This window comes from Mirounga leonina, unplaced genomic scaffold (genome assembly GCF_011800145.1).
Source record: "Mirounga leonina isolate KUSES-001 unplaced genomic scaffold, KU_Mleo_1.0 Mir_94, whole genome shotgun sequence".
Lineage (NCBI taxonomy): Eukaryota > Metazoa > Chordata > Mammalia > Carnivora > Phocidae > Mirounga > Mirounga leonina.
Window position 1 is genome coordinate 53,623,804 of NW_023270855.1, and position 22,346 is coordinate 53,646,149.

General features: G+C 40.9%; 1 protein-coding gene across 10 annotated transcripts in view; it reads left to right on the forward strand.

The window, feature by feature from the left end:
* The window catches only part of HNRNPM (heterogeneous nuclear ribonucleoprotein M), a 111,602-nt gene that overhangs the window by 2,571 nt on the left and 86,685 nt on the right, over positions 1–22,346 (forward strand). For 7 of the 10 annotated variants that reach the window (XR_004677891.1, XM_034998243.1, XM_034998245.1 and 4 more), the window contains exons 2-9: positions 6,125–6,294; positions 13,804–13,856; positions 14,769–14,776; positions 14,862–14,955; positions 16,039–16,230; positions 17,681–17,834; positions 18,644–18,693; positions 19,576–19,636. Coding sequence is in view for 9 of the 10 variants with exons in the window: in XM_034998243.1 (XP_034854134.1) it covers positions 6,125–6,294; positions 13,804–13,856; positions 14,769–14,776; positions 14,862–14,955; positions 16,039–16,230; positions 17,681–17,834; positions 18,644–18,693; positions 19,576–19,636 (782 nt within the window). In the remaining variant the exon portion in view is untranslated. Of the gene's footprint in view, positions 1–6,124; positions 6,295–13,803; positions 13,857–14,768; positions 14,777–14,861; positions 14,956–16,038; positions 16,231–17,680; positions 17,835–18,643; positions 18,694–19,575; positions 19,637–22,346 lie in introns of those variants that run through there. The other 3 variants (XM_034998246.1, XM_034998250.1, XM_034998251.1) reach the window with 2 other exon arrangements.

The window sequence follows — 22,346 nt, forward strand, 5'->3', positions numbered from 1 at the left end:
TTCTTCTGGGTGTGGGAGGAGGATTTGTTTTATTTTGATGCAAAATCTTCCATCTAAAGGCGATCAAGATTCAGAGTTAAGAGTATATTTAGTCAGGGAAGAAGTGTTTATTTTAGAGGACTATATAAGGGTTTAGGTGTGTGTCCGTCCCCCCCCCCCCTTAAGTAAAGGTTGTACCATATATTTAAAATCAGTGACTTAACCTATTCCTTTTCTAAATCTTGTGGCTGAATCAGAAAATTGAGAGATGGAGATTATTTAAAAATAAAAAATTATACTTAGTATAGATTGGCAGGGAGGTAAAATAGTGATAACTCTTTTTAGAACTGAGAAAAAAAATTTTTTAAGCAATTGAGGAAACTCCAGTTAAGGAAATTGACCCAGAGACTAGGGATGACCATCTAGACTCCAAGGCCCTATTTGCTTCCACAGTACTACCCTGGTAACCTCTCTAAACACAGTCATTGAAAGTGTTTTATTTAAACCACATTCTCTGGTTTGCAATGATTTGAGTTTTTGCTGTACTTTAAAAAGTGACTGTATACTTGATAAAAAGGATGTTTTGAGGCACATTAGATTGTGAGCTCAACTTTAGAGGGGGTTCTGGATTATTTGAGTGCATGCTGCCAGCTCTTGACTTTCACTTTGCTCTTTGGTTTTATTCATGGCTAGGCAAAGAGATACTAGTCTGCAAAGAATAGGTTGTTTCTTTTTGGGGTTCTCAGATGGACTCTCCCATGATCATGTTTTACAGTCATGGAGTTGAAAGCTGAATCACTCCTTTGGGTAGTCTGTAATGAGTACAGTGCCTAGGCATCCTCAGCCACCACCCTGGTGGGCTTGTTTTAATCACTATGTAACGGTAGAAGGCTAGGAGTGAATCAGTCCCTCTCAAGAAAATTATTGGTACAGAAATATATCAGTGCGACAGTTATTGTGTGCCAAATCTTCTTTAAACCTGTAAGTGTGGATGGTAATCTCCTTTTACAAAGGAAGGAGCTGAGGCCTAGCAAAGACCCTGGCGTTGTGGTTCAGACCTAGATGTGTGGTGCTTAGTCACCTGTAGTGCTGCTCCTTTGGATATTGTACTGGACATTTACCAAGCTGCTTTTTGTTAGGTTGTTTGTTGATTCTCACAGCATCCCTGTGGCCTACTCTGGATACAGGTTATGCTGGTTTTGCTGGTAAAGAAACAGAGGTAGAGAGCTTGAGTTGCGAGGATAGTTGACAGGTGGATCTGGAGCTAGAGTAGTGCTATGAGTAGTGCTCTGTGCACTAAATATATTAGAGGAGCTCAGGCCCTGACATAAGGGATGATTCTCAAGGGGCTTGTGGGGGGAGGAGGAGTCTTCTCCCTCAGAGACGTGATCAGGATTTCAGGGTGTTGGAGTTGCCATTTCAAACTACACTCTGAAAAACTGAAAGTAATGAGGGTCTTGAATGCTGTGAAGCGTAAGAGAGGGTAGGGATTCGGCAACTGGAGCAGTTTTTTGTGGAGCAGGCTCTGTCTTCTAGTTGTGGTGTTTAGGTACAGTATAATTCTCATTTGGTGGAGCAGTGACGTGAAAAATGTAATTCTCAAAGAATACAGTGAGTGAAACAGTTCCCAAGCCATATTAGACATACTTCATTTTCATGACTCAGAAGGTACTTAGAGATATTTTAGGCTTGTTTTTTGATGTATCGTGAAGTAGGTTGATAGAATGTTAGAAAAAATTTTTATTTATATTGGGTCTATTTAGACCGTAAGGTGGTTGATTGGGTGCCAGAATAGACAGTGTTCATTGGCAACCTCAGCACTACCTGGGAATTGAGAGCCAGTTAGCAAGGAGAATATTTTTTTTTTTTAAAGATTTTATTTATTTATTTGACAGAGAGAGACACAGTGAGAGAGGGAACACAAGCAGGGGGAGCGGGAGAGGGAGAAGCAGGCTTCCCGCAGAGCAGGGAGCCCGATGTGGGGCTCGATCCCAGGACCCTGGGATCATGACCTGAGCCGAAGGCAGACGCTTAACGACTGAGCCACCCAGGCGCCCCAGCAAGGAGAATATTAGTAAGACATTTAGCTGGCCTAAGTAGGTCTCTTATTGTGGTTTCCATTTCTTTGAAAGATTCCATATTTGATACTTCATGTTGGAGTTACTAGTAAGTTACGGGAGTTAGATTTGAAATTTAACAAACGTAAGTAGGAACTTAATTATATTGCATTATTGGCACAGTAAGCTGCACATATTAGAAATACGCAGCATAAGTGTCAGTATTATGAATCCCTCACTGAGTCAAGGTAACAAATACGTCCATGACCCCCAGCAATTTTTTTCTCACCTCTGTAATCTTCTAAGTCCTCCCTTTCTCCACCCCCAGGCAACATTTCTGTCCAGGGGACATTTGGAAGTGTCTTGAAGATATTTTTGATTTTTACATTCAAGACTGAGGGATTGGGTTGCTGCTGAGATCTTTTGGGGAGAGGTCAGGGATGCATGTGGAAGCCCCACATAACAGAGCTTTTGTCCCAGAATGTCACTAGTGCTGAGGTTGAGAAACCCTGCTATGGATTAGTTTGCCAGATTAGATTTTCTCAAATATAAAATTTTGTATGATCGAATCATACTGTATTGTAACTCTTTGGTTTCTTCGAGTGTTTCTTGTTGCATGTAGTTCATTACTTTTTGTTGCTGAGTACTATTTCAATTTATGGATCTACTACAGTTTGGTTTTTCATTTACCTGTTAGATAAATTTCCGGTTTTGGGACATTACAAATAGTGTTGCTGTGAACACTTAGGTACAGATTTTTATATGGATATATGCTTTACTTTCTCTTGGAAAAGTATTGGCTGTGGACGATTGGGTCATATGGTAGATGTGTGTTTAACATTTTTAACGTCTATAAATTTGGGGTATTTGGGATTAAGCAGTTTTGTCAGTGTTGTCAAAATACAATCCATTTATAAAAACGTACTTCTAAAAAGTTTTTGAAGGTAAGTGTTTACAAATATCTTAGGGCTAGAGAAGACTACTCCCCTAATTTTATCCTGAAGATAAGTGAAAAAATGGGATTGGACATTTTAAAAATGAACTTTTCAGGATACCACTCTTAAAACTCTCACATTAGCTATACCTGAATATGTACCTTGAGTGAGATTTCTTTGAGGGTGGTCTACAATTCTTTTAAGAGGCGTTGATGGTGTAGAGATTATTTAAGAAAAAATAAAATTTTAGAAGGGGGCCCTGGCTGGCTCAGTCGGTAGAGCATGTGATTCTTGATCTCAGGGTTGTGAGTTCAAGCCCCACGTTGGGCATAGAGATTACTTAAAAAAATAAAAAAAGGGTTGCTGGTGATCATTGGATTTATGAAAATGTCAATTTTTAAAGTGACGAGATCGTTCTAAGTCTATTCACTTAGGATGAAACTTCTCAGAGTGGAAATGATTAGCCAGAGAAGGATTTGGGTAGAGTGTTGTGCTCACATCTTGGACATAATCCATATGAGCTGCTTTCTTGATGGTGAGCCATGTGATGTGGATTAACCCCAAACCAAATACCCGGTAGCTTCTGTGGTTCGACTGGGTAGCTAGCCTATTCTTAGCCATAATCATCTGCAGAATATGGGCTGGACACTTGTTACCTGCTTTGACTGTAATTAGTTATTTATACATCTTGTAACTAATAAGATGAGCTAAGCAGGTCTGTGAAAACACAGACTGGAACTATTACTGTGTCATGGACCTTGTGTCAGAATAATGTTTTTTAATGTAAATTATAGAGTGTGGGTTTCAAAAGAAACCATTTATATTAAAATACGTTTCTTTCCGCAGACCCTGTCTGGAGGTCCATGAATGGTGCCCTACATTTTATGAAGTTTTACTAACATTTGCCTTCTTAACTGCCAGGAGCAAGAGACACGTTGGCAAATACGCTGTTTGGCAGACTGGTGTGGGACTTTCATATGGAGTAGACAGGTGGCCTCTGTGATGGTTGAGGGTTTCCTTTGAGATCTGCTTGTGGTGTGCAGCCAGCTTCTGGAGCATCTGTTATTAACTTGGGGTAGACAGTAGAATTCTAGGAATTTTGCAGATTAGAGTGGCTATACTCCTCCATATCTGCTAGCCTCTGTGAAGGAAGTCTATTTATTGCCTGTTGGTATATGTGAAATCATGGAGGAAACTGCTTTTCTTACTTTTGCCGAGGAGGATACCTTCACTGGGTTACCACTCGGCACCTTGTGTTTGGATAGGAGGGACCAGCAGGGAAAAAAAAGAAACAACTTTGGGGCTTCAAAAAGTTGCTAAAATTTTCCAAGTGGAGTGGCTGGCTGACTCAGTTGGTAGAGCATGTGACTCTTGATCTCAGGGTCGTGGGGTAAAGCCCCACATTAGGTGTACAGCTTGCTTAAAAAAATTATTTTTTAATTCCAAGTAAATATGTTACAAGAACAAAGTCCTGTAGCTGTCATCTGGTATTTGAACCTTACATCTTCCACAGAAGGAAGACCTATCCTAGAATAAATATCAGCCCTTTAATTAAATGTAGGTTTATAAATCATTAATACCATAATCTTGGCTTTTTGTTTTTTCCATTTTTGTCATGGATCACAAAGTCTCTGCTAGACCGTGTGGTTTGGGAGTTGCTGGATTTTCACTGGTGGGAAGCATAGGGCTCGGTAAGCAGAAAGTGCGGGACACAGTACAGGAAGTAGAGGAACTTCTGTCTGCCGGATCCCAGTTGTTCATGGTCACCTCTCTCAGGTGTCTGCCTGTGGTCACAGGGGGCTGATATTTGATATATGAGTGGGCAGCTCATGGAGTAGTTTCACTTGGCCAATGCATGGCGTCCTGGCACACACCGGTCTGTTTCTCTTTGCTGTGGCCAAGGCTTCCAGCCTGATGTCTGGTTCTGTGCTTTTGGAAGTTTGCTTTTCTTCTGAAACTTATGTCATGTCCTAATCTAAGCCGAATTTGTATCTGTAGAGTTTAGAAATGAAGTGTTACAGTGTGGAGATGCCTGACACCCAAAGGTAAAGAATATTATAGGAAAAGCCTTCACCCTTTGCTGAAGGTGGGATCTTTTCCTATATTGTCTTTTACCTACCTGGGTTGCTCAGACTTCGGTTTTCCTAGGGTTGTATAGAAAATGGCTTTTTTCCGGTTTAAAAAAAAATTTTTTTTTTAAATTGTGAAATATATGTAAAATTTGTCATTTTAACCATTTTAAGTGTATAGTTTAGTGGCATTAAGTGCTATGTTGTGCATTATACCACTATCCATTTTCAGAACTTTATCATCCCAAACAGAAACTCGCATCCATGAAACAATAACTCCCCATTGCCACCTCCCCCCAGCTTCTGGTAACCTCTCTTCTGTCTCTATGCCTGGCTTATTTTGCTTAGCATGATGTTTTCAGACTTCATCTGTGTTGCAGCATCTATCAGCATTTCATGCCTTTTATGGCTGAATAATATTCCATTGTATGGCTATACCACATTTTCTGTTGGTGGACACTTGGGTTGTTCTACCTCTTGGTTATTATGAATAATGCTGCTATTTGGTGTACAAGTATCTGCTCCTTCCTTTCACTTCTTTTGGATCTGTACCCAGGAGTGGAATTGTTGGGTCATATGGTAATTACGTGTTTTAACTTTTTGAATGACTACCAAAATTTTCTATAGTGGCTGCACCATTTTATATTCCTACTTAAAAAAATTTTTTTTCCCGCACAACAAAAAGATAGTTTTCTTTATGAAGTTAAAGTTAATTGGGCCTACGTGCACCAGCTCATTTCTGTTCCATGAAGTCTTGCAAATCTTCTCTTTTCCTGTTTCTGGCGAAATTGAAGCACCTTAGGCAGGGAGTTGGCCTCTTGCTCCCATCTCTGTTAAAGCTCCTAGGAATGTATGAAGGCATAGGAGAGCACAGTTTCTTGGGAATGGCTTCTTGATAGGTGGGTTTAAGGAGGGCACTACTGTACCTTTCTGTTCTACGAGCACTTAAGTTTGAATGTGTCAGATCAAAGTCAGTATTAGTCTTGTGTTAGATGTAACTGTGTGGAATTGTAAACCTGGCAAATCAAATACTGTCTTTCATATTGTGCTAACATATGGACCCTTTTTTTCCCTTCGAATTCAGTGAAGGAGAGCGACCTACTCAGAATGAGAAGAGGAAGGAGAAAAACATAAAAAGAGGAGGCAATCGCTTTGAGCCATATGCCAATCCAACTAAAAGATACAGAGCCTTCATTACAAACATACCTTTTGATGTGAAATGGCAGTCACTTAAAGACCTGGTTAAAGAAAAAGGTAATGGTACTGGTGGTCGAGTAGGGTAAGAAGGTTGATGTGTCATCTTTTCTGTGGCTAATTCCTTGGTTATTTTTTTGTCAGTGGAAGTTGATCTGGGTAGAGCATGTATTCTGTCCAGGCTTGAGAGTTAAGCCGCTTTACCCACCCTACTTTTTTGTGTGGTCATGCACCTGTGTGTCAAACAGGGTGGTTTATATGGTCTTTTGGCCTACAAATGATTTTACTGGCTTAATATGGTTAATAGGGCTTTGATTAAGCTTGAGGGGAGCCTCTTTGTGTTGAGGAAATTTTTTGATTTCTTCATACTAGGTGGGAGAGGTTTTTCCTTTTCTTTAAAAAAAATTTTTCAAGCTTTTTAATTCTGGAGGGAAGGTAGTTTGTTTAAATTTTGTGGATGTCTTCCTGGGATCAAAATTTGGTAGTTGGAACTTGTGCTGCTCAGATTCTAAATTCTAAAACTTTAGCTTGGTTATTTAAACTGTTAGGCTTTTTTCCCCCTGGGAAGAAACCGGGATTAGATTGGCAATCGGAGAGCTCACAATAAGGCATCTGCTACATAATGCTGTGCTTTCAGGCGCCCTTCAGTGGCGCCCAGTGTCCAGATTCTGGCCTAGGGCAGGGGAAGCAACTGAAGCTCTGCTGCCACCAGGAGGTCCTAGGAGGTTGGTTGTCCCCATGGTCCTCTGCCTCACCCCCCTGTGCACACCATATGTATCCTCTTTCTTTCCACATTCTTGTTCTGTGCTTTTGTCTTCCTTTCTTTTCTGATTCTTGGCCCTGCTGGTGGCACTCAGGGCTAAAGAGATTGCTCAGCCCTGGTTTAGACAAAACTACTGATAGAGAACAATGTGTCTGATGCCTTGAGGTCTCCCCCAAGGGAAACCTAGAATCAAATTACCCTTAAATGGAGTCTCTTTGAAGGACTGAAAGGTATTGGTTTTCTGGAGCATTCATAATGAAAAGAGATTCAAGCTTGAATTGTCAAATGATAAACATTTCAGTGGCAGAGATGCCACTTGGATAGGCCATTTTGGTATGTGTACTGGTGCTCCCAGCATTGGGTTTTGAAATTACGACTGGCCCACTGCCATCATTGTCCCATCACTTAATTTGACCATGACATGCCAGAAGCACTAGGCACCGTGAACTTCTCGGTACATTCATGTAGGCTGCTCCCATGTAGTAGTTCTCCAGATAACATGGATGGAAAAACGTTCGGTGTGAGATTTGTTTTCCTGCCTTGATCAGCCAAATCATTCCTGCCAATGCTCCTAGGGCAAGAGTGAAGTTTCTTCTTTTTGTCTGAAGGGCGTGTCACGTGGCATCCCAGATGCAGTGTTCTTGGTTTTTGGGACTGCTGCTTCCATACAAGCTTAGAATTTCTGTACAGTACAGTTGGGTCTCATTCGAATTAGTTTTTGGAATAACCCCCAAATTTGTGTTCTCGTGATTTGGTTGAACCGCTGAATTGATACTTCCATTGATAATAAGGTATAGTAGTTCCAAGAACCAGGAATGTGGCTTTGAAAACGCAATTGTTAGAATTTTGTAAGAGATTGCAGGCCAAATTATTTTTTTATTTTTAGGAGTGTGTGAACCAGTTTTGGGACATGATGGATAAAGTCGGTGACATTTTTACTGCTTTACCATTCAGTAATTCAGTTTTGGAAGCCTTAAAGCTGGTAGCAGCAGCAGCCATGACGTTTCTGGATGTAGAAGCAGTTCACCTCAATTTACTATTTTGCACTGTATTAAGTGTGGGGCCAGCCTGGTGGTTTATTTGGATACTTCCAAACTGGTTCTCATATTCCCCTGGCATACTGCTACGAATGCCCTGGCTCAGCCCTTTCAGTGTATTTTTTTGGTGGTGTAATTTAGAATTACAGGTGTGCAGTAAATAAGTTATTTTAAACAAATCTTAAAATGTTCTTGTTTAGAGCTCCCCTGTATAGGTTAAATTAATTATTTTTCTGTTTAAATTACTTGTATTGTGGGTGAAAGGGTTTCATAAGAGGAAGGTAATTTTTTTTATGGTAATGCTTCTGTTCAGCATGTGAGGTCTGAAGAAATTTACTGTTCACATATATAGGTCTCAAAAATGTTATTTTTATTATGAGGTTTAAAATTGCGTTTTTATTCATGTCTTGGTATACTGATAATATGTTTAGGTGGTTATTTGAAATCTGAAGTATTGACTTGAAACCTGTTGCGAGTAAGTTTTCGTTTTTTGAAGACTTGTTACTGCAGCTAGGGGCACTTAACACCCTAAAAGCATCAGTCTTGAGGTCACCTCCAGAGTGGGCCAACTGGAGACCTGGCTTATTACAACTCTGCCACTCTTTACTGGTCTGCATTTAAAGAGTTTTGTTGTTTCAGGAAACCAACGGAATAAGCTAGAATTAGTTGTCTTCAACTTAAAGGTCTGGAAAATGTCCTGTCACTGCCACCCTGTCTAACTGCCGCCTCTCAGAAGTGGACTAGTAACTTGGAAGTGGCAAGACAGGAGCTTTTCTAAGGCTAATCATGCGTCCGATGCTTCAGGTACCCCTCCCTAATTCCTGATCTTTCCCCCCCTTCTTGGCCACCAAGTGTATATACTCTGTCTTAAATTTGAGCATTTAGCAGCATTCTAGGAGATCCTGTTAATGATACATATATTATGTGAATTGGTCACTTTGCTTTTTTCCCCTGGATGGGATCCCAAAGCTTGTTTGGTGCCCAGCTGTTTGGTGGCACTATCATGAAATCGGCATTGCTGAATTTAAAGAAAATGTATTGAGAGCTTTGCTTTATTCTGAGCCAGGCTGCCCCCCCCCCCTTTTTTTGCTCCCCCCCACCAAGTTTGGGATGTGGATTAAACAGTTTTCACAGCCTGTAGAATCGTCTGGTGAACTTTCCCCTTTCTGCTCTAAGTGTCCTGATGGAACAGAGGAGAGGTTTCTGTTGTCCTTTTGATCATGCTGATTTTTTAACGGCGATAGTACATGGAACAAAATGGCTTCTATGAACACCAAAGAGTTGCTGAATTGGAAAAAAAAAATTGAGAGCCAGTGTAATAGGAGATCAGAATCGGAGATTATCACATAAGTTCGCAGATGCTTTCACAGTCTCACAACCTACCTGATTTTCATCACTGGGGACAGATTGGGATCACATGAAAAGTGTTTTGACCATAAGGACTGGGTGAAAAAGGTGACCTTGGGAATTTTAAACTTAAATAGCGTTGTGCTACATTACTGTGAAGTCCTGTGTGGATGAAGAAAGCTCGTTATTGGGCTGCTTGTTCTCCTGGCCTAACCAGGGAGTTGGCACCATTGAGGTGGGGCATTTGTAAAGAGACAGGCCTGAGCTGAACCTGCAGTGAGTAAACATGGAGCACAGTTTGAGCAATAAAAGAACGTCAGTGATGGAGTTTACTCTCAATCAATCCCAAGTTTACCAACAGTCAGTTTAATTTGTGTAAGCAAAGATTTCTTTAAGCACTTAATCCTCTGTCTTCATTTAATGGATCGCTTTTTTTTTTTTTTAAGATATATTTATTTTGAGAGAGTGCGCTCGCTGGGGCAGAGGTAGTGGGAGAGAGAATTTCAAGTGGACTACACATGCTGAGTGTGGAATACTAATGTGGGGCTTGGTCCCACGACCCTGAGATCATGACCTGAGCTAAAATCAAGAGTTGGATAGATACTTAACCGTCTGGAGCCACCCAGGTGCTCCTGATGGATTGTTTTAAGTAAATTTCAAATTCCAGCTGACTGAAAACTGAGGCCCGGAGGGCAAGCGTAGTCCAAAAGAGTCTCCGTTGGCTCTTGAACACAACCTACATTGTGGGTTTTATGGAGCCAAACTTTATTTTCAATTTAAGTAAAAATCCATATCCAGTGTATTTGTTCCTTCGTATTTTCCTTTTTTGGGGAAATTCAGCCTGCTTTTTGTGAAGACCCGTTACGCTAATGCATTTGTGTCTGTGGGCAAATTGGGTTGAACCCTGACAGTGTAGCCTGCTTTCACTTTATGTTTGCCAGTTTTTGGTTCAGTTAGAGAAGGTAGTGATCTCTCGCTCTTTTTTTTTTTTTTTAAGATTTTTTAAATTTATTTGAGAGAGAGAGAGTACAGAGGGAGAGTGTGAGGAAGGAGCAGGCTCCCTGCTGAGCAGAGAGCCCGATGCAGGACTCGATCCCGGGACCCTGGGATCATGACCTGAGCCAAAGGCAGATGCTTACCTGACTGAGCCACCCAGGTTCCCCGAGAAGTAGTGATCTGTTGCTGTGGAAGTAGGAGCAAGAATGGGCTCAATAATTTTCTAACTCGTCCATAAATCAAGTCTTTCTTCTGTAGAATAATTATTTTGCCAGGTTTCAAGTTGTCTGTATATTAAAGGCACAAGCTTTCCAAATTAAAATACGCATCTGTTCTCTGTAAGAGTGGCCACCTGCGGGGTGAGTGTGTTTGATAACGTGCCTGCTCTTTGGAGCCTTCCCCTTCCACCCTCGCCTTTAAATTACAGGCCTTTTCACATATGAATTCTCTTCAGTGAAGCTTTGGCCTCTGTCGTCCCCGCCCCCCCCCCTTTTTGGTCCATTTCAAAGTAAATGAGAATACAGACAGAAGTACTGTTTGATAGAAAAAAATACGTGCAGGTGTGCCTGACTTCTTTTTGGGTTGCTTGTTCATTCTGCTTATCCTCTTGATGTGTTTTATGCTTGAGGCAATGTTTATCATGTAAAAGTTGGTTAAAGGTGATTTGTTGAAGCATTTTAAAATAAAGGTAGGTGAAAACGTTGGGCATTAGATGTTTCAGTCTTAGTTTTTTCATTTAGATGTTCTGATATTTAAAGCTGCAGTAGAATTTCCTAGCACCTCCTTTTGGGATTCCATGGATCCCATCCATGTTCAGGAAGGGAGAGGAGCAGCAGTGTTTTCCATCAATAACCTGCGAGTTCCATTTGGGCAAGACTGTTGCAGCTGCCAATTTATTAACTCTGCCTCTCAGTCCTAACTCATCTGCTCTGGTTGATTTGGTCTTTTAAACTTCATTTCTTTGGATGTGACCAGACTATGCATAGGTGGCAAATTTTACCTTCAATGTTTTGTTGCTAGTTGTACTGACTACACTAAACGGATCTTTGTTTTAATATGTAGAACTAAAAGAGAGGTGGTCTACTATTATCTTCCTATAGGGAAGTATGAACTAGCACCTCTTTCAGATCCTGTAATCCTGATTTGCTTACATCTTTGAATTGATGTGGAATCTCAGGGTAGAGGTTGGGAATGTATGAGGGATGTGGTGTATTATTGATGCTCCCTTGGGAACAACACTACTCATGCTAGAGCCACAGCGGCTGCCTAACCTCTGGCTAAACTGATAGGATGGAGGGGTTTTTTAATGTAATTTTTTTGTTTTTACTAAACAACTATACCATTTGGGGAAAAACAAAAAGGGATATTTTAAGCAAAGTTTTGATGCTTAAGGATTGAAGTTGGATGTGTGCCATCACTAGAATGTTTACATGGAAAAAGTCCTAAATTTTAAACCTAGCTTTTTGGGAAAAAAGTTTGGTTTGGACTTGCTTGGTTTCTAGGTTGCAATGACAGCTTTTTGATAAAGTGTCTTTATGGACACAGACTAGAAACTTACTAAATGCAACAGTATTTGAATTCCAACAACATAGTTGCAGTTGTCTTGAGTTAGATATTGTGATTTATTTTTAAGGTTACTAGATGGTAGTTAAAGCTTGTAGAAAATAAATTTGAGGTCTCTTCACTGTCTTGACACTATCTGGCATTTTTATCAAAGTGGAGATAAGGCTGTTGGTCCTCAAATGGCTGCTGCTGTTGAAATGAATGGCTTTTTAAAAACATGGCCTCAGGAATGGCCACACCTTTTTTGGAATTGCTTTACTTTTGTAAGGGTAAAATAAAGCTAAATTGTTTGACTGTACCTTGGCTGTGATCATTTTCAGTTTGCCCCACTGGAGTGCATACTCCAAAAGTTAAATTATACCAGTCCCTATTTCTTCATTTCTTTGCACTGATTCTCTCGCCTTCCTGTTTTGTGCAAAGTGCTGGTTTGGTTCTCTTTAACATTCCAAGAAAAGACAAGGGGAGGTGACTTTGAACACTTGGCCTTCTTGTTGTCAACTGCTATGCAAATACATTACTAATAAGTTTGCCCTTCAAATCGTTAATTTTTATTTTAAAAAGTTACTTTATCTTCTATTTAAATCTTTCTTTGCTATTATTTTAAAATCCTTATAATTTGAATATCCTTTGAGCAAAGGAATTAGCATAGGCAGGACTTGTTGAGGCCAGGAAGAGGTTTACTTTTACCCTTGTACTGTTAAACCAAACTTGATCACAGAATTGGAGAAGGCTTTACTATCATAAAAATAATCCTTTAAAAAAAAAAAAAAGGATATTCCTGAGGACAAAAGCACTTTGACTGGAGAGCCTGCTTAAGAGATTGTTTTCTCCAATTTTAAATTCCTGTTCTCCTTGTGCCATCTTCAAGTTCAGCAGCCATTTTGGTGGTTGTCTTCCTGATGGGTTCTAACATCTGGTCATGGTGGTCATGAATTGGCAATCCAAACCTTGAGGAAAATCTGCGGAATCTTTTGAAATGCTTTGTTTTCTGTCCCCCTTTGTGTAGTTCAGAATCACGTGAGTCTTCTGAGCTTGTTTAGTTGCAAACTGAGCTCTCAGTTTTTCATTTATCTGTGTCTTTCAATGGGAAGGTTGAGAAAGCAGGAAGAATAAAGCTTGGCTTAATTCACTGAAGAGAATCCAGATGCTCTGGTTCATGATGGGATACTCGAACATCCTACTTCTGACAATTCTGGAGCCTAGTGCCATGTGCAGGACCAGCTACAGATTTTGTGGGGCCCCGTGCAAAATGGAAACAGGAGGCCTCTTGTTAAAATATTAAGAATTTCAAGATTAACACCAGAGCATTAAACTAAGCGCGCGGCCCTCCTGAGTGCAGGGCCTTGTGCGATTGCGCAGGTTGCACCTATGTGGCCGGCCACACCGTGTATGTGCCTTTGAGCATATACACACTTGCACGTCCTTGTACTTAGCATTTGAGCTCAGTTCAGTGGCATTGCAGCTTGTGCGCTGTTTACCTGCTTTCACCTGTGAGAGTGTATTATGTAAAACTGTTTGCCTCCCTTCCCCAAAAAAGTGAAGCACGCAGACTTCTTTCCTATAGATTTGGATTGCCTCTAGTCATGAGTGAGTATTCCAGACAGGGAAATTGATATGGAAATCTGTGGAAATAGTTTGTTTGTGGTGGGAGGAAAATCAAGGACATAATTGTTAACGAGTCTCACCTACTTTTACTGCACACCTGTAATGCCTAGTTTTGGTGGTTTAGAGAATATGGAGTGTTTCTGGGCTTTCTTATAAGGCAGAGGCTCCATACAAGGTTGCTGATGATTGTTCTAAATTCCCATTGTTTTCTTGGCTTTTCTCCCTTGGTTTATGTGTCGTCTGGAAACTGATTTGTAGTTGGTGAGGTAACATACGTGGAGCTCTTAATGGACGCTGAAGGAAAGTCAAGGGTAAGTGTCTGAGAGAATTTCTTCTGTGGATTTACTACTTGAAAAATGTAACTGTATGGTGGCGTGGAATCGAATGAAATCAGGAAGGCAGTGAGTGCTCATGTTATAGTAGCTATGTTTGATTTTGCCAAACATTTGAGTGGGGTGGGAGGGGATTTGCAAACGGGAGTCCCGCTTTTCCAAATGGCTGGCCAAAGAGCTTTTTGGTATTCTGTTTGGATGCCCAATTTGGATAACTGGGGACCAATAGCAGCATTGTCTCTTTGTTAACAGAGGAATTGGCTGTGTGTGAATTATGCATGGAATTTTAGCGGTGGTATATTAATGTAAAACGTGTGTTCTTGTCTAGAAAATGTTACTCTTGGTCGTTTGCTGAATTTGAAAGTTGTGTGAACCAAAGATTCCGCAAAGTTGCCTTTGTGCCAGTAAATTGTAAAACAAATATTAAAACCTGAACGTTTAAAATTGGCCTAGTTTAAAGAGAAAATAAATTATTTTGTTGTGCAATAGAATGGCTTAGAATAATCAAAGGATGAGCTTTAATTTATGGAAGGGATGGATTTAGGAGGAGTATGATAAGGAATTGACTTGAGTACAGAGAGAAGCAGATCTAAAGTTTGTGTGATTTCTTGGAGAACCTGAATTTAGGTCTGCTTATTATAACTTCAGTAACTATAGTGCAATGCTGGTAATGCGCAGGCAGAGGAGATAATAAGGAGCCCAGCTTTTAATAAGGAAGGCTAGGCAAGACATTCCTGTGAGCTTCCCCTTAGAAGGGTTAATTTAAAAACTAACTTTGTTACATAAATCATATTTGTAATTTATATAACTGTCATTGATATTTACTATGTTTTTCTTTTCTTTTTTCCCCCTTTCCTTGCTCTTCTGACTGGTCTGTGGCTTCCTTCAAAGGGATGTGCGTAAGTATTGTCTAGTTACTTATTGGCAATTGAGCCTTCTAAATTGTAGGACTGGTTTCACTCATCTCCTTTTGACTCTTCATAGCGTTGTTGAATTCAAGATGGAAGAAAGCATGAAAAAAGCTGCCGAAGTTCTAAACAAGCATAGTCTGAGTGGAAGACCACTGAAAGTCAAAGAAGTAAGCTCTTGAAACAATGTGGATACCATTTATAATTGTCGAGTTGTCCCTGTTTGGAATTAGGAAAAGACAGATATAGTCCTTGGCTACATTTTACGGAGCAGACCAACCTGTTGTTTTTAATGAAGAGGGTCGGTCACAGGCTTCAGTAGTCACTTCTGTAAGAACTTTGGAATAGTGGCTGAGCACATCCTGAGCAACTGCTGACTGCCTTCCTAACATCTGTGATTTGTCTTAGAGCAGCCTGCCTTGTTTTTTTCAGGGGTACTCAGACCGAGCCCATGGGGTGTGCGCATGTGTGTTAAGGGAATCCACGCCTACAGTCTTACCCATCCTGAACCCTATTCTTAGCCCACCTTTTTTCTTTTATAAAGTGAATTTATCATTAATCTACTTTCAAATCTAATCCAAACCAGATATCTTTTCTCCCTTGAGGAAGAGGGAAGTTTTTGTTGATTAGACTTCTCCCTGACTTATTTTGACTTCTTAGAGGAAGATCAATATATTCAGAACTCAGGAGAGCATGGTAGGGTTTAAGGTTTCTGTGTGTTGAAGAGACACATGAAAGGGCAAAGAGTTCAAGACTAGTGTCAATGCCAGAGTTTCACAAACCTCTCCAGACCTTAACACGAGTCAAACGCCTGAATAACGTGAAGGACCGGAGTACCTCGGTGATCTAGAACTGCGTTTTCAAACTTTCGGAAAAAATCACTGATGGGGTTATCAGAAATTACAAAACCCCATTGAAAATTAGTGAGATTCAACTATACCAAGCCTGTGAAGATCTTATTTCCGTCTGGAAGTGTTCTATGTTATATCAACTAATTCTGTCATCAACCCCCCCCCCCTTTTTTTTTTAGTTGAGAGCTAAATTTTACGCTGTTTCTTTCTTCCTCATTCCTTTGGCTGGAATTCTTCCTAGCCTGATGGTTGCGTTCATTTGAATTTCTTGTTATAGATTTCGAGACATGCTTTCCAAACAACCTCTCAATCTCTGGAGTTTTGGGAATATCACTTTTTGTGAGATCATGGTTTTAGTTGTCACTGGGTCAGTTAAATGTAACACTTCTGTGCTTGTTTTAGGATCCTGATGGTGAACATGCCAGGAGAGCAATGCAAAAGGTGATGGCTACGACCGGTGGGATGGGTATGGGACCAGGTGGCCCAGGAATGATTAATATCCCACCCAGTATCCTAAATAATCCTAACATCCCAAATGAGATTATCCATGCATTACAGGCTGGAAGACTTGGAAGCACAGTATTTGTAGCAAATGTAAGTAAGCGGAAACACTGTCTAAAGTAGAAAATCAGAACTTTATGAAATAGTCTTGTTAATATGTCATAAAAGTAATTCTGATGTTTGAGAAGAAAAAATTTTAAAAAGAGGGTTATGCTTGGGGCTCCTGGGTGGTTCAGTTGGTTAAGCATCTGACTTTTGATTTTGGCTCAGGTCATGATCTCCGGGTCCTGGGATCAAGCCCCGTGTCGGGCTCCCTGCTTAGCGGGGAGTCTGCTTTTCCCTCTCCCCCTCTCTCTCCCCCTTTGTGCTCTCCCTCCCCCCCACTCTCTTAAATAAATAAATAAATAAAATAAAATAAAAGGTTATGTTCTCTTCTTGATCTGTTTAAAAAAATAACTTTGGGCACCTGGGTGGCTCAGATGGTTAAGCGTCTGCTTTCGGCTCAGGTCATGATCCCATGGTCCTGGGACCGAGTCCCACATCAGGCTCCCTGCTCCTTGGGAGCCTGCTTCTCCCTCTGCCTATCTCTCTCTGTCTCTCATGAATAAATAAATAAAATCTTAAAAAAAAAAAATAAAAAAAAATAACTTTGAAGTTGGACTTTGTTCCATGGTGACCACTGCAATGATAAATCATAGGCCTGACCATAGTCTTATGGGGACCACATTTACTGACTTTGCTGGTTACAGAAGTGGCAGCTGAGTCTGCATTCCCTGTGGGTTTATTTAGGTGCAGGTCAAAAAAGTCTATGAACAGGGCTGACATTGCCCTCCATCTTGTTGTGTCTGGGATGAAAGATAATACCCTTGCCATTTGCAAGGGGAGATATTTTTAAAGGAAAGTGAGTTGGGGAGGATGATGGTAAACCAAGGAACAAAAAGTTTTGTTTTTTTTTTAAATGTTCACAAAGAAAGCATTAATTTGAAATGTATGAGGTGACTTAACCTGTTGTTTCAGAGAAAAGAATGAATAGCAGTTAAGGCCAGGCTTTGTAATCCTATCTGAAAAATTCTGCAGGTGATAAATTTTTGTGACATATTTATTTATATTTTATTTATTTGCAAGAGCGTGATTAGGGGAGGGGAGGGACAGAAAGAAGCAGACTCCCCGCTGAGCAGAGAGCCTTACGAGGGCCTTAGATCCCAGGATTCTGAGACCATGACCTGAGTGGAAGGCAGATGCTTAACTGAGCCACTGAGGCACCCCTATTTATTTATTTATATTTATTATATATTATTATTTTTTTAGATTTTTATTTTTATTAACTACACTCTACACCCAGCATGGGGCTTGAACTCACCACCCCAAGATTAAGAGCTGCATGCTCTGTTGACTGAGCCTGCTGGGTGCCTAGTACAATAAAAATAACCTGACGTTATTTTTAAATGTTTGTTTCCAACCAAAGCATATTGCACTCATATAGTGAAAATGTTTTTTATAAAGATGTCTGCATTGAGATTTTTCTCTACTTTCTTTTGATTAGCTGGATTATAAAGTTGGCTGGAAGAAACTGAAGGAAGTTTTTAGTATGGCTGGTGTGGTGGTCCGAGCAGACATTCTTGAGGATAAAGATGGAAAAAGTCGTGGAATAGGCACTGTTACTTTTGAACAGTCCATTGAAGCTGTGCAAGCTATATGTATCCTTTTATCAGAATTCAACTCTTGGTGAACAATTTGGCCTAAATGTTGTATTAATAATACAGGTTTTTTGGGGGAAGTGGTAATTTTGTGTGTTAATATTTCCTAAATGACTGGAGGGAATGTGTTATTGTGGAGTTTAAAAGTTGGTTCTCTGTGATGGAATTGATTCAGTGGCTGCATAGAGAGAGAAGAGGCATACGCCCATGCGTGGTCTTTTCCAGCCTTCTCTCTCAGAGAAGTTTGGTCTGAAGGGAGAAGTCTGTAAGGAATGTGCTTCTGGAGAGAAAATCCATTGTTATTTCATATATAATCTTTGGCCCTATTTCTCCAATGGGTTGACCTCATTCTAGAATAAGCACTTCTCTCTGACCGTAGAGTAGTATCTTTGTAGTCACAGTGGAGAATGCCACACATGAACACGGTGACTAAACTCAGATAAGGCTGTTACTGTGCCTCTTATGCAGAAAACATAGTACTTCAAAAAATGGTGGGATACCTGGCCCAATGGACTCCTACAGAAAACTCATGCCAGTACTTAGGAGGATGGTCTGGTGAGAAGTTAGGGTTATACGAAGCTCTACACCTGAGGAATAAGCTGACATTTACTCCCCTGCCTACCCTTGAGTTCTATTGTTGCTTTTATGCTTATTGTAGAAACAAATATTTTAAAAGTAGAATGAAAAATCAAAATGGTTCATAAGTTCACTAGGGGCCCTGGTAGTAGTTGGAGTATTTTTCTTCTGTATTTCTCTCCTGCTGTGCGTGTTTTTAGAATTGCAAGAAATAACCTTAATTGTAATATCAGCTATGTTTAATGGTCAACTGCTATTTGATAGACCAATGCATGTGAAAATGGTAAGTTAATAGGATCTCTTTCTGCATAATATATTCAAATAAGTCTGGCAAAAACATAGGATTATTAAAAGTATACTTTTAATAGGCACTCTATTATATTTATGGATCAGTCTACATTAAATGGGGTGTAGTATGTTGAGCAAATTTATGACAGAAACAACTTTTTGCTCACATGTGCAGCTCTTCAGATATTTATCCTTTACGCAGTTGCCTCTTTCTGGCATGGTCTGGTGGTCAGTTGAGTATCCTGCTTTAAGCAAATGATCAGTTTCAAAGATGGTTATATACATGGGTTTCCACTTTTCATAGTATTGCATTAGAATGTTTAGCCAGTGTCATATCTGTTGTGAACATGCGAAGTCTGATTCAGACAGCCTTTAAACTTCTTCTGAAGCACTTCAGTGATGAACTTTAGCCCTGCTGTGGCTCTGCCATGGGTAATAATGAATTAATACAAGCATGACTGTAACATGCTGAGGACAATCTAGGTAGGGCTCAGATTCGCAAAGAAAATAAAAGGAACTGTAAAAGGGGGTATCATAGTTACCTTAAACATTCAGTTCGTTTTTTTGAGTAGATAATTGCTTACGTGACTTAAAAGTCAAAAAGCATGAAAAAGATACAGTGTGAGAGTCTTGCCCTTACTTCATATCCAGGTCCCATTCATTCCCCATAGCAACATGGATGTATATTTTTATCCTTCCCTCCTTTACACAAAAGGTGTTTCTCCGTAATTTTTTTTTACACTTGTGTGTTATTCCGTGGCATAGGTGGGTCGTAATTTTCTAGCCAGTCCTCCGTTGGGAGTTGTTTCCATCTTTTGCTGTTGCAAAGCTGCGCTTCAAGGAAAGAATACTGAGATGTAGTCACTTTCTTTTTCAGGATGAAAGGGCCTTACCAAAGGGAGATTTTTTCCCTCCTGAGCGTCCACAGCAACTTCCCCGTGAGTATTCTCAATTTGGCTTAGGTTTTGAATTTGATCAGTACTAACCAGAAAGGGACACCTGGGTGGCTCATTCGCTCGAGCCTTGCTTTCGGCTCAGGTCATGGTCCCAGGGTCCTGGGATCGAGCCCCGCATCGGGCTCCCTGCTCTGCGGGGAGCCTGCTTCTCCCTCTCTTCCCTGCTTGTGCTCTCTTTCGCTCTCTCTCAAATAAATAAAATCTTAAAAAAAAAAAAAAATCTAACCAGAAAACTACACTTACCCTTGAGCTTGTGCTATGTTATTCTGCAGTTCCCTTGATCGTTCTTAAGGGAAAGCTTCAGAAAGGGTTTGGTCTTTGTTTGTTTTTCTATAGATTTTTCAGGGTGAAAAATGAACAGAGATTCACAACTTAGGAGAGGTTGTTAGGATTACTTTGCGGTGAGGCAGACTACATCCTAGAGGATGTAGTTGGGCGTTTTGAAAGTATCCTGTGGAAGGAAGAACCAGAAACTGCAAAGGAAATTAAAACCAGGTCGCACTTGGGTTCAGAAGAGATTGGTTAGTATTGTATGGCCCAACAGTGCCACTCTTAGGTATACCGCAAAGACCTGAAAACAACGTCCACAGAGAAACTTACATACGGATGTTCCTAGTAGCATGATTTCAGTTGATAAATGAATAAATGTGGTAAATTTATAGAACGGGGTATTACTCATATAAAGGGACGAAGTACTGATAATTGCCACAGCATGGATGAACCTTGATTCCATCTGTAGGTAATGTCCAGAGTAGGTGAATCCTGTAGACAGAAAGTAGATTAGTGGTTGCTTGGGGAGAGGGGTAAGTGGAGAATTGTTCTTTTTTTTTTTTTTAAAGATTTTATTTATTCATTTGACAGACAGAGACACAGCGAGAGAGGGAACACAAGCAGGGGGAGTGGGAGAGGGAGAAGCAGGCTTCCCGCGGAGCAGGGAGCCCGATGCGGGGCTTGATCCCAGGACCCTGGGATCATGACCTGAGCCGAAGGCAGACGCTTAACGGCTGAGCCACCCAGGCGCCCCTGGAGAATTGTTCTTGAGGTGATGACAGTGTTTCGGAATTAGATGGTGGAGATAGTTGTAATGCAACTCAAGCTAAGCTAAAAGTCAGTGAACTATACACTTTGGATGCATCTTATGGTATGTGAAGTACAACAATCCAAATTTTTATATAGGGTCTCTTGAAACATCCAGGTGAAAGTCTGTCCGACAGGGAAGGCTAAGTGACTGGTCACCTCACAGATGGAAATGGTGCATATCAGTGAAGCCCTAGGCACATTTTCCGGCAAGTGCACAGGGCTGAGTGAAGCCTGAGCATAGGCAGCGGTGAGAGTGAGGGCTTCTAGCAGCGGGAGGGCGGGGAGTCAGAAGGAAGACTGGGGGTTGGGTGGCAGGAGAGGAGGGCTTGCTTGTGCTGTGTTGGGAGAACTGCCTACCAGGTGGGGCAGTTGGGGAGGGTCTGTTCGGAGGACCAGGGCCGGTCTCTGCTCTGGAGAGGGACTCAGGCTTAAGGCCCATTAGATTGAATTGAATGGGAGCCTAGACTAGAACAGAAACAGAGATGCCTTTGTGGTTTAATATTACGAACGCATAACGGAGGCAGGTTTTGAGGGGAGGTCAGTGGCTTCAGGAGTAGAAGACGGCTTATCTGTTGAAAATACACGTTTTTAGAGAAGAACCACGTTTCTTTGTCCTAGTCAGTGTGGCCACTTGGCAGCGATCACTCAGGATCAGGGCGATGGCTCTTGTTGACTTCTGTGCCTAGAGGAGGTGGGACGGGGCTGTTTGGGAGCCTTTGCTGGCACACGCTAGGCCCTAGGGATCCCATTATCCATGACTTTGGTCTCCTGGCACATTTCAGAGACTGCTTTGGGGAGTAAGTAACCTTGGTGATCTCTTGCTGCTGTTCCTGTCAATTTAAAACACAGGGCTGTTAAATAGATAAAATATTTGGGAACTGGTATCGGGGGTTGTTGTTGTTGTTGTTGTTGTTGTTTTTAATGAGCTTCGTTCCCATTTAAAAAGGTCTCACCCTCAGACCAGGGTCACTCAGAGCATCACAGGTGTCTTACACTATCAGGTTTTGTTGGCTGTTTTGAGACTAGTCTGTATTCTTACATCCCTGCTTGTTTGTGGAGCATGGAGTTGAGAGTGGACTGGGTATTGATCCACAGGTTAGGAAGATTTCTGGGCAGAAGATACCCTAGGTTCACTGTTAGGAAAATGGCCCACAGTGGAGTCACAGAATAGTGTATGCCCAGTGTGTTAATTGGCTGTTTTATGGCATTGTTTTTTCTTGGGGAAAGTCCTTTGGGCTACCAGGTTGGGAGGTGGAGGTTGGGCATATTTGCGCTGCTGGCCACCCAATGTCCTTCATTGGCTATTTTATATTATTTTATTTAATTTATTTATTTATTTTTAAAATATTTTTTTTTTTAAATTTTTTTTTTTAAGATTTTATTTATTTATTTGAGACAGAATGAGAGAGCGAGCGAGCACATGAGAGGGGGGAGGGTCAGAGGGAGAAGCAGACTCTCCCTGCCGAGCAGGGAGCCCGATGCGGGACTCGATCCCGGGACTCCAGGATCATGACCTGAACTGAAGGCAGTCGCTTAACTAACTGAGCCACCCAGGCGCCCTAAATAAAATCTTAAAAAAAAAAAAATTAAAAAAAATATTTTAGGGCGCCTG